Raw genomic sequence first — 13,082 nt, 5'->3', positions numbered from 1 at the left:
GCTGCTTTCCCAACAAACAGGCAGAGAGTTGAGTACTAGAAACCATAGGGCCCACCAATCTATTTACTATCTGACCCTTTATAGAAAAAGCTAGCCAACCCTTGTATTAGGGTACAACTTCAAGAGAGCAAGGATTTTGTCTGTCTTGTTCACTGCTCTATCCTTAGGACTTAAAATAGCACTTGGTATACCATAGGCTCTTAATAAATGCATGTCAAAATGGTTATATGAACTAATATTAGTCCCTTAATTTCTGTAGACTTCAACCCAATGCTCCCAAGACCAAAGGTAATAGCCTAAAGGTTGTATATTGATTGCTATATATATATACCCATAAATAACTGATGGGTCAGAATTAGACTTTGAACAGAAATGCTCTGTTGCAGTTATTTTGATTGACTAAGAACATCACATGACAGAATTTTCTCTGTACTCTAAGGAGCAAGAGAAATTTGGCCACTTTTCTGCTTTGTAGTGTTAGTTTAGTGTTGGAGTGGGGAGAGAAGTCGGGGGCCATTAGCTGCAACAAGCAGAAAATATCATGGTGATATGAAAGAAACTATTTTGATAGCAGTTGTTATTGATTGAGGGGCGGTCCCTTTCTTAGCCAGAGAGAAGCTGCTTGTGTACAGCTACATGGGCCAATAGGAAAGAAGTCAGACTCCAGAGACAAACTACCTGGGTTCCAATCTGACTCCTCTGTGGATTAGCTCTGTAATATAAGTGGTATCCCTTCTAAAATCTATAACTCAATGAAATTTTGATTATGTTGCAAATTTAATATATAGTTGTATATAATACAAATAAAATATAAAATACTACATGTAATAATGTGGTATTAATTCTAGAACATTATTATAACTAAGATTAACAATAATTCTCTCAGATTACCTAACTTTCACATTCAAATTTACTCAGTTGTTATACCAAAAATTTTATAGGCATTATAGCTTTTAAGATGTAATAGTCCCTTTTAATCTTGAGCAATCTTCCAATATTTTTTTCCTGAGGTTTTTAAGAAACCAGACCAATTGTTCTTGTAAACTGACCCATATTCCCGAACTTTTCTGAGAATTTCTATATGATGCATTTTAATTTACTCATTCATTCCCCATGGTTTTTCTTTAAACTGAAAGGTAAGGCTAAAGGGTCAATTAAATTGAATTGAACACCGTAGTAGGAGTACTTTATAGAATTACTTGTTATTTCCTGTTACATCTCATCAGGAAGCACAATTGCCAGCTTATCATACTCTGAGTGATGTTATTTTTTTTTTAATTTTTATTTATTTTTGACAGAGAATGTGTGCATGAATGGGGGGAAGAGCAGAAAGAGAAGGACGGACTCCAAATTGAATGTAGAGCCAAAGGGTGAGGGGGACAATCCCATGACCCAGGGATCATGACCTGAACTGAAATCAAGAATCAGACACTTAACTAACTGAGCCACCCAGCTGATGCTTTCAGTGATGCTGTTTTAACTGGATTAGCATAGAAGCCTCCACATCTCTCCATCTTAGTTGTCCATTCTCCTCTTGGAAATTAACAGGTCACCCGTAAAGTGGTACTTTGTTACACTGCCTATCACTGACCACATAAATCATTTCATTAGTTTTTTATTTTTTTCTTTAAAATTTATTTATTTATTCATGATAGAGAGAGAGAGAGGCAGAAACACAGGAGGAGGGAGAAGCAGGCTCCATGCCGGAAGCTCGACGCGGGACTCGATCCCAAGGCTCCAGGACCGCGCCCTGGGCCAAAGGCAGGCCCCAAACCGCTGAGCCACCCAGGGATCCCTCATTAGTTTTTTAAAATGGCGATCTTCTAATTCCTTGAACATTTAGTTGCCTTTATTTTTTTGTAAAAATCTAATTGCCAAGGCATCATACTTTGTGTTATATTTTTTGTTTAAAACATAATTAAAAGGAAGTACAAACCACAAACAAGACTGATTTCAAAGTTAATATATATGCTGGCGAAAGAAAATTTCTTTCAAGGGAGATTTTCCTTTTAAGGAAGATCATAGCCACTCTTAAAAATATTAAAGAGAAGCTAAATTCTCTAATTTACTTGGTTTGAGAAACTAGCCATTTTTATTTTTAAATTTTAGTTTATTTTTTTAAAGATTTATTTATTTGAGAGAGAGAAAGAAAGATCAAGCAGACGGGGAGAGGAGGAGGGAGAGAAAGTCTTAAGCAGACTCTGCCCTGAGCACAGAACCAGATGTGGTACTCGATGTCACAACGCTGAGACCACAACCTAAGTTAAAACCAAGAGTCAGAAGCTGAACCAGCTGTGCCACCCGGATGCCCCAATTTTAGTTTATTTTTTAATGAAGTGCTAACGTTTTAGAGTCCATAAGTCGTCAGTTTCAAGCCTTGTCTTTCTTACTCTGTGGTATATTCTGAAAAATTTAAGATTTAAAATTGTTTCTTAGGAGCTTTTTTCAAATATTTGCTCGCCTTGCCTTGCCTTGCCTCGCCTCACCTCTCCTCTCTTCTCCTCTTCCTCCCTCCCTCCTTCTCTTTAATTCTTTCTTTCTTTCTTTCTTTCTTTCTTTCTTTCTTTCTTTCTTTCTTTCTTTCTCTTTCTTTTTCTTCTTTCTTTTCTCTTTCTTTCTTTCCTTCCTTCCTTCCTTTTTTATTGGCAGAGATGTGCTTTGGAATGTGTTTAGGTTAACGAATAAAATGCCTTTTGTCATTTTAATGGAACACTTAGGTTATTGCTGAGCAACAAGTTTCATAGACATGTGGCAAAAAAGTGGTCAATTCATCATAGTTTCCTGTGCAGTTCTCTCAGTTGCTCATTTTTTAACTTCAGGCCTCTTTTAATACATCAGTGTAGAGAGAATTGAAATAAAGTAGCTATTTGGTCAAGGTGGTGGGTAAAGAAGAGAAGGGATTGTCATTTATGCTCAAAAGTGGCCGAAGATGACCTGACACCTAGACTGGACTAAGTGAGATTTGGGATTTGTCTCTCTCCTCCTACATTCAGATGCTGCTTTAGATTTAGGTTTTAGATTGTTATCATTGAAGTCCCACTTAACATTCATGTGGCTTGCACCTTCTCTCTGACATTGACCCAACTTGAAAAATAACTCATTGTCCATTGTCTAGCCTATCATCCAACAAATAGCTCTGACTGTGCCAGTGTGCTAGACCCCTTGCTGGGCACTGGCAATTTGGAGGGCTCCAGGTGGAATAGTCAGTTCTTCCTGTGTGTAACTGACATCCTCATGGGGTAGAGAAGCATCAAAGGAGTGAACAGACAGGATAATTTCCAATAGTGATGATTTTTTAAAGACAATAAAACAGGATGACTTGATGGAGGATGATGGGGAGTTATATTACAGACAATGGCCAGGAAGGGCCTCTCTAAGCAAGAATTGAATAAGAAATCAGCCATGCATCTGGGAAGGGATGGGCAACTGCCAATGCAAAGGCCATGAGGAAGAAATGAATCTGACATGTTGAGGTGGAAAAACATGGCCAATGTGATTTAAACAAGGAGGGGAGTGGCAGGATGAGATCTGAGAAGTAAGCAGGGTTCTAATCATGTAGGACCTTGTGGGCCTTGCTAAGAACTTCGGAATTTATTCTGATTGCAAAGAGAAGCCATTTGCAAATTTAATATTGGTGACGACATAATGTAATTTATGTTTTTATTAAAGATTTATTTATTTGAGAGAAAGAGAGAGCATGAGCAGGGAGAGGGGCAGAAGGAAAGAATCTCAAGCAGACTCTCCACTGAGTAGGGAGCCAGAGGCGGGGATCTATCTCAGGACTCTGAGATCATGACCTGAGCCAAAATCAAGAGTAGGATGCTTAACTGCCTGAACCACCTAGGCACCCATGATTTATGTTTTTATTTATTTTTAAAAAGATTTTATTTATTCATGAGAGAGAGAGAGAGAGAGAGTGAGAGAGGCAGAGACACAGGCAGAGGGAGAAGCAGGCTCCATGCAGGGAGCCTGATGTGAGACTTGATCCTGTGTCTCCAGGATCAGGCCCTAGGCTGAAGGTGGCACTAAACCGCTGAGCCACCGGGGCTGCCCAATTTCTGTTTTTAAAAAAGATCACTCTGGTGTAATGTAGCAAACAGACTGGAGGTAGGACAAAGTGAAGAAAAATTAGGAGCTGTTGTGGTCTCTGGATTTAGATACAGACAGCTTCATTTTCAATTTTTGATAATTCCTTCTGTTTTAGGATTCTCTTATGTTCTTTACAGACATGGAAAAATAGCTTTTATTCTTTGTAAAATAAAAATTTTGGTCTTTGAGAGTCTCAGAAAGTGTGATGAGAGAGAATGTTGAATAAGGGAAAAATAGACTTTGTTTAACTGCAAATAATATGCCTGATTCAGTGAGACAACATACCTTTTATTCATTCAGTCAATATTGTCTTCTCTGTGCTAAGTAAGCACTGTCACTGTTCCAAGTGTCACCAAAAGATCCAGATGTCTCATCCCCTATTTAATTATTTTATAAATTGTAATTCTAGTTAATAAACAAACAACAAACTTGTAAAACTATGTTCAACAGTTCAAAGTTACCTTTGGTGTCTCCCCAATCTTTAGGTTGTCTACCATTTTGTCTTCTGTGCTGTTCCCAATTCTGTCTTCAAATCCCAGGTCCTCTTGCTCCTGTTTTTCCTCAAATGAAGTGACTCAGAATAGGAAAATATTTTTTAAAACTCTGAACCTCTCCACAAGTCTAAGTATTGATTAGTAGTAGTAATGTTTGGACTGGCTTTCAGATCTATATTTATGACAATTGTAAAAATGAATCCTAAAACCTTAGAACTTTTTAAAAGCACAAATGTCCCATCTTGCCATTCTCTCCTTCCCTCCACCTCACCCACACCCTGCCACCCCCGGGGGTTGGGACTAGGGTGAGGAGACAGGGATCAAGACATGCAAAACTTAATATAAATATGCAGAAGCAGATCCTATCTTTATTTTAAAATTATGCTACATTCAACATGGATTATTTTGCATTAATTTTGATATTCAAAATGTTGCATTAAAATACTATCTAGATTACCGAGTTTTTTGACACTTCCTTAAACTACAATTGAGGCAATTGCTTCTCTCATCTCATCCTAGCCCCTGTCCTGGTCCCTTGCAAATACATCCCTGTCCCCCACAACCTTTTATAATCCAAGTCAAGCCCTAGTCATATCGGTATGTTTTGAAAAGGTTATGTGCATCTGATATAATCCTAGGTTTAGACCTACTGCAAGAAGGAGGAAAACTCTAATGATGTCATTTTTAGGGGTGGACCTTTAGATCGATATTGAGTCTCCAGAAGGTTTTCCAGCTCCCTTTCAAAAAGAAGTTCTAAGAAAAGTGGTAAAAGTTTTCAAATGACATAGGAAGCTTTTAAAGCTAATTATACTTTTGTCCTTCCCTTTTTATCTTCCTTAAAGAAAGTGGGGTGGGAAGTGGACAAAACAGAGACAGGGAGGCACAAAAACATTGGCACAGTTTGAAGGCATCTTACAGGATTGCAGTGTGCAGTGTTTGCTTGGAGGATGGGTAGGTTTGCATTTGTGGCTCACAGACTCACATTATATTAAAACCTGACTAGCAACATGAGTCTTCGTGATTCAAGATTAGTTGAACATTCTAGAGCACCCAGTATACTGTGGTTGAAAGGATAAGTACAATTTGTCTTCAGTGCTATCTGGATTCCTGGTTACTTCATTTCTTTAGATTAAGACCCAGGATGGTTTAACTAACCATTTTAGTTTTCTGTATAGAGCATTAAAATTAGAGTCACATGGTCTGGATTTGAAACTCAGTTCTTCCTTTGGTTCCTGTGTGGATTTTGGCATCTGTCTGAACCTCCATTTCTTCATTTATAAAGTTATGGTAACAAGTCTTCTGTTAGCATGTGCCCATGTCTGTGAAATGATATGATATTTGGAAGAGTGGCCTGACCTAACAGATATTCAGTAACTCTGTGGTCATGAATTTGTATAAACTATGTCAAGAGTTGTTGCACATTTGTAATTGGTTTTTCTAGGGTGAGAAATCGAAGTGGGAAGATTTTACTTTCCTATTAGTTATTAATTATACACAATATCTAAGATCTTGCACTGTCTCATATTATCTCAGATATAGTATGTATATTATATCAATATTGGGGATAATAGGCATATAAAGCAACCAGCAAAGTAGAATATCTTAGGGATTTAGGACATGAAAATTTAAATATAAAAATGGATTTAACAACTCAATTTTCTCATTCACTTGCAACCTCAATCTTGAATGTCATGTTTAAGACACATTGTAAAGAATTAATTAGTAGACTGTAGACCATTTAATTAATTATTCTGGAAGAAATACTATTTTAAAAGAAAACACTACTAAATAAAAAAAACAAAAATTATTTTCACTCTTTGTGATTGAAGTTTGAAATGTTTTTATCTTTTATCTTTTATCTTGAGGTACTAAATCAAACTTCTCGACTTGAAATACAACTGCTAGAGAATTCATTATCAACATACAAGCTAGAGAAGCAGCTTCTTCAACAGACAAATGAAATCCTAAAGATTCATGAGAAAAACAGGTGAGGATTGTCGTATTCCAAATATTTACATATGTACTTATTTTTATCCTTCACCTCTGTCAACTTAAAAGATTGAGGTGGTTTGCAAAAAAGGAAATATAAAGACAATTTAATGGAACACAAATAATACTATTGCTTATACTCTTGGAATATTTGCTTTTTATAGCTTTTAGACATAATTTATCTAATGTTTAGTTGTACAAATCCCATCATAGCCACAAAAATGGATTCTGTGACTAAGTTCAGTGACACAAAATATTGACAATTTTCAGCAGAATGAAATCTATAGCAATAGAGAAGAAAACAGTCTCTGAGCCTCTATAACATGAATTGTCAATCTACCTATCCTTAGGCTTATATAGAGCTACAAGATTGTTAAATTCAGAGATATTTCACTAGAGAGAAGCAAATATTATTTTTCTCAGAAAATTATTTACCTATATGGATGATTCAGGAGTTGCTCACCATCCTTTTTCCCACATTTAAAGCCACTTACTCTGGATATAAGACATTTCTTTGTTTAGTTTTATAGATGTGTTTTGTATACATCACAAGTAGTGAAATGAGACTTAGAGATCTTGAGATGACATATAGTCTATATCATTTCGAAGTCATTGCCATTCATGATGGACAATTCAGTCAAAGCACTGACCTCTGTAGGACAAATGTATTGCTTATTAACTGCCTCCTGGCCATTTGGATGACTTGAAGAAGTCCCAGTTCTTATGTACATATTGATTTAAAGACCATTGTGTTGCTATAAAGGAGTTAAATACCTTATGTCATTGGAACTAGTTTCCACCATGTTCCAAACTAGGAAGGTCCCTAAGAGGACTGCTAGTTCTCTTATTTTATAGATGAGGGGCAGAGTCAGTAGAAGTGAGTAATTTGTCCAAGGTTATAACAGCTTGCTAATGGTAAACTGGGAATGTAATCCAGGCTTCTTTCTCCCTAGTCCTGCTCTTTGCACTGTAGCACATGTTCTCTCAATACTACTATCTACAACCTAAAAGGATTCCCCAACTTTACACTAAAAGTGGCCCTTAATGACAACAATTATAATGAAGCTTTTACATGAAGAAGATAACCCTGGCTGTTGATTTAGAGTCTGAAAGGGGTCACGTATGCTCTATGACTTGTATTTCTAAATTTTACATTTATTTATCTTTGTACCGTGTCGTGGGGTAAACTGTATAACTATAAATAAACTTGACAGGACTTGACCCTGAACTGGTTGCATAATGAAATGTTTTGGAATTGAAAATCCTGCTGAAAAGTACCATTTATCCTACTGCTGTTTCACAGTAACCAGACATATACATGGAGCAGGTATATTTTACACCAACCATCCCACCAAACTTTAACATTGTTGCGAAAAGTCAACCCCTTTATAGTCATATATTTCAAGATGCTATTGTAAAAGCTTTGTCTGGGAATGAACCGTAAAACATTGTCAACTTTACCTTATCTTTAGGTTGTTTCTATAATTACATAAAATAACACACTTATTGGAGAAAAGAGAGAGCGTACACAAAATAAAATTAAAAATCATAATCCTGTCACATTGAGAAAGCTGCATGTGTTGCCGTATATTATATATAAATATATTTTTTATAGAAAGCTGTGTCATGCTGTACATACTCTTTAGCCTGCCTTCTTTGGAAATATCAATTCTCATGAATAAATATCCCTCTAATATCATTTTTTTTAATATCATTTTTAATAACTGCATGGTATTTCATTTTAAGGTGTAACTTAGGGTGGTTTCAGTCTCTCACCAAGTATGTTACCACAGATGATTTATCTCTTAAAAAGTTGTCAGCATGAATCTACATTCTTCAATTCTTCCCCTGCTGATATGTGTATTATCTCTTGGTCTGCATCTGACACTTGAGCTGTCAGGATACCATTAAAAAAAAAAACTGGGAGAACTGAAAGGTCTCACTCTTAACTACAAAAACAAATGCTGCCCTTAAGTGTCACTTGTACTCAAGCTTGCTCACACTCTCGCCCCCAACTCCACCCCGGTACAGTGTGTCTCTCTTTCTCTTTCCCACCTTCCTTCTCATATTCATTCTTTATTTTGTTTTCTTTCTTTTTCTTTCTTTCTTTCTTTCTTTCTTTCTTTCTTTCTTTCTTTCTTTTTCTTTCTTTCTTTCTTCTTTTTCTTCTTTCTTCTTTCTTTCTTTCTTCTTTCTTTCTTTCTTTCTTTCTTTCTTTCTTTCTTTCTTCTTCCTTCCTTCCTTCCTTCCTTCCTTCCTTCCTTCCTTCCTTCCTTCCTTCCTTCCTCTCTTTCTTTCTTTCTTTCTTTCTTTCTTTCTTTCTTTCTTTCTCTTTCTTTCTTTCTTCTTTCTTTCCTCTCTGTATTTTTTTTAAATATATCCCCTCTGCCTTATTTCCAGATCATGGAAATGGGTATTTTGTTTTTCCATCATAATTCTTGATATGACACCTAGTATCATTTCCTACTATGGAATTTTCACCATGAAATTGTTTAATTGTTTGTTTAAGGGAAACTGCTTCAAAGTTGCTCTCTCTGTTCCATCTGTAAAGCTGAGTCAAGGTTCAAGCCCTCAAAAGAGCTCTCTCTGCTGCAGGTCAAGAAAAGGAGGCTTCTCCATGTGCCATGAGTACTCAGAGGAATCTCATTCCTAATCCTAGCACATACATGCCTTCTGCTGATGAATTTTTTCCTTTATTAAATTCTAATTTCTAAGGAAAAATTCAGGTCTTGTATATACAAATCACAACACTTATTGCTAGTGATAATTTTTTCAGAGTTCTAACAATTCCCTTTGCCAGAAATATAGGGTATTTCACAAGGAATTCAGAGATTTAGGATTTAACTTGAAATTTATCTCTGTGCTCACGCTGACAAGAACTTACATGCATCTTTTACTCCTACTTTGCACTCCTTTCTTTTTTGATGCTCAAGTGTAGCAGTACTTTACCTGGGGTTGCTGGGGGTATTTTTCTATCAATGTGCTGTATCTCCTGACATTGCTGTATCTCTGTAGTTACCTGTGCCTTCCTGTTAAAGGGTCAAATGTATTTAATGGACTGTTGGTGGAACATTTATTTTTAAACCAGGTAAATTCTATGAAGCACTTAAAGTGTTTTATTTTATAAAAAACCAAAAATATACTTTTGTGATATATAGCATACTTTCCCTATTCTGTTTATTATTATTGTTTATTTCCATATATGAAATGGAATTCAGGAACTCTGCCAAGCATTTTCTAGAGCCACAAAGAAATACCTCCCCATACCATTCAAGTGGATAGAAGGTCAAAGTCAAACATGACTTATATATATATATTTATATATTTTTAAAGAAGTTTATTGATTATCCCTACCTATTCCTTAAATGAGTCTTAATTTTCCAAATGTAGCAAGGAGCTCTTTCTACATTTAGGCATCTCTGAAATGTAGGAACAACATGCCTTTAGTTGGCCAGGTCTGGTTTGGATCAGCTAATACACTTTGCAAAGGGGATTATCTAAATTAAGCTTTGCTTCCTCCCCACGGAATGTCAGGAGTTGTGTCTGGATGTGTGACTTACCAGCTTTGAGTATGATGGGGCCTCAGCTGCCAAGTCGGTGAGCTGGCCCTTAGGAGGGTCCACCACTTCTTTGGCAGAACAAGGAGGAATATTTTATGGACAGGATTATACTACACAATCATGCTGAGAGGTCCTGCTGATTTACATCCTGACAAATTAAATGCATCACTTGTAGGGTTGAAAAAGGATTTTTGGCCTCATTAGATTCACTTCTTTATCCCCTAAATGGCCAAAGGCACAAAGCAAGAATAGGATTAGCAACATTTGCTCTACTGTTTGTTTTCCTAACAATCTAGTGGGGGGTGACTCCAAGAAGCTTCCAGTTTGCTTTCTTTAGGAAATGCTTTTTTTTTTTTTTTTCTTTTGTTGGATGCTATCCTAATCTCAAAATGGTTTTGTTTCTTACCTCAAGGAAACAATATTTGGAAGCACAAGATCAATAATTGGCCCATGTAATTGAAATTATCAACCAGGAACCCAAAAAATGGGAAGGATTAATATTTACCTTGCACATAGGGGGTTGGATCACAAAGTGGAACATATAATTGTCAACTTTTATTAGATTCTTCAAGTATGTTTCCTGCCAGGTTAGCTCAAGACAATAGAAAAGGGAGAGGAATAGGGAAAGATATAATGCAAATCCCTTGAGCTGAATCTTTTCATCTAAGTTTGGTGAACTGATCAAGACACCTGCCCATCTCTGACTTAACCTCAACTTTCTCCAAGATGGCAGCACAGCCAGGTGAAAAAATATTCCAGAAAAAAATTTCTGCCTCACTAGGGTATACAGGAAGGAAATGGGCATCTTACATATACAAAGATAGAGCACTTGGGCTTTCCTGATACTTGTGTTGAATATGTAGAATGAAGATTAGGAAAATTTTTGGTAAGATCATTCAGAGTGAAGTGAAACTACATATATGCTGGCCACTTTGACATAGTTTCCTAAAAACTATCTGCCACTTGCCTATCTAATATCAGGTGAACATCTATGCCAGATGCTTTGTGTACATTACTGCTAATCCTCCAACTGATTCTGCAAAGTATCTATTATTATTTCTATTTTATGTATAAAGAAAATGGAGTTCACAAAGGTCAAGTTTACTTCTCCATGACCAAACAGCTAGTTTATGGCAAAATTAGGGTTCAAGTCCATAATGATTCTCTGTCTTAATTATTATAAAAATATTTTTCCAGAATGATGTAGCCTCAAGATTAATTGATGTGGCTGTCAAGTTATCCTCTTAACACAAACAAATAAAAGTTTGAAGAAAGGGGTAGGCCAGTTGTTTTTGGCCTATTCCTATATAGATCATTATTTATTCCTGCTAATACTGGAGTAGGAAATATAAACTATTTATTTTACCTTGGGAATTCACTGGACTTATTTGACAAGGCTCATCTATCTTCTAGCTGGAGTTTATGGGAAGTTATTAAGTTAATTAATTTTAACTTATTGAAATGTATGTGATTTCGAGATACAAAATTATACCTTACAAACAAATTACTGTAATGGCATTATAAAATATTGATTTTTAATACTTATGATGCCTAAAAATTGAAAAGTTAAGTCACAGTCTTTAAATTAAAGCTTGTTTCCACTTGATAAGTTCTTTACAAAATACTAAGGGGAAATCCTGCTAACTGCTAGCATTAGATCAGGCTGAATTATGTTAGTTATGTATGGTGGAATCAATAAAAAGTATTTAAATTTATATTAGTCCATTCTACATCTGGTAAATGGAATACCTACAGACTGATTGAATAGAACATTTTTTTAAATGAATTTAATGGCATATAGCATTTTTAAATTTCAATTTCATTAATCTTACAATTTTAGATTGGTTTGATTTACATTTAGATTTAATTTGATTTAGAATTGTATTCCAATCTATTCCCAAAGGAAAAAAGTCTTAATTTTTTTCCTTTCTCTGATTCCTCCCAACTCAGTGACTTGATGATCTGAATTCATCTCTTAAATAATTTTCTCAATCTATCCTATTCATTTTCTTTCCACTGACCATATCTTAGGTTAAACACCCACCAATTCTTGTCTCAGCCACTGCAGTGACCTCAGCACTTTAAGCCCCATGTCTCCAAACTGATCATCCAGAGCTCTGCCAAAGTCTTCTTTCTAAAATGCATGTCGGATTATTTTTCACTTTTGTTTAGGTCCCCAACACTAATTCAGCCCAATTTTTCAATCTCTAGACAGCATCTGCCTAATCCTGTATTGTTTCTCTGTAACTAACTGAAGAAAGTTCAAGTTTTTTAGCATTGAATATAGGCAGTGATTGTTATAATCCTAATTTTGTAGCCCTATTTATACAAGTATTCTTATATTTTAGAAAATATGGTCTGATAGCTAAGAACATGAGCTCTGAAGCCAGACTGCCTAGGGTTTACTCTTCTTTTTATCCTGCTATAACCACCTCTGACACATATTATTTGTGTGGCTTAGGACAAGTTACTTAAACACATTGTGCTTTGGTTTCCTAATTTCTAACACTGGGATGATGATAATAGTAGTGATGATAATAGTAGTTTATGTGAGGATTAGTTAAGTTAATGAATATAAAGCACTGAGAGCAGTGCCCGACATACATAACAAGTATTTAATCATACTAGCTGTTAGTACTACACTGAAGACTTGATGTTATTTCAGAGATATTTGATGTTTGACTTCTTTGAAATTCCCTGTAGTTCTTTATTCAACTGGCAAACTCCTGTTGACCCTTCAAAACTCAGTGCAGATGTTAACCTCTGTAAGAACCCTTCTCTGACTCTGCCCAATAGATTTGGTCATTACAACTTGTATGATAACACTGTACATTATCCCCCCCCATTATTTTACTTACCCCATCACATTGCAGTGTGTGTGTGTGTGTGTGTGTGCGCGCGCACGCTTGTGCGTGTGTACATCTATGTGTTTATCTGTTTCTCTATTATT

At 35.9% G+C, this 13,082-nt stretch overlaps 1 protein-coding gene across 10 annotated transcripts in view; it reads left to right on the top strand.

The window, feature by feature from the left end:
- Window positions 1–13,082, top strand: part of ANGPT1 (angiopoietin 1) — a 356,431-nt gene that overhangs the window by 263,694 nt on the left and 79,655 nt on the right. For all 10 annotated transcript variants that reach the window (XM_049093342.1, XM_049093343.1, XM_025450372.3 and 7 more), the window contains one exon: window positions 6,449–6,570. In XM_049093342.1, coding sequence (XP_048949299.1) covers window positions 6,449–6,570 — 122 coding nt within the window. The remainder of the gene's footprint in view (window positions 1–6,448; window positions 6,571–13,082) is intronic.

The sequence above is a fragment of the Canis lupus genome, chromosome 13 (genome assembly GCF_003254725.2).
Source record: "Canis lupus dingo isolate Sandy chromosome 13, ASM325472v2, whole genome shotgun sequence".
Classification (NCBI taxonomy): Eukaryota; Metazoa; Chordata; class Mammalia; order Carnivora; family Canidae; genus Canis; species Canis lupus.
The sequence above is the reverse complement of the archived record's forward strand: the minus strand, read 5'-3'. Positions and strand labels throughout refer to the sequence as shown.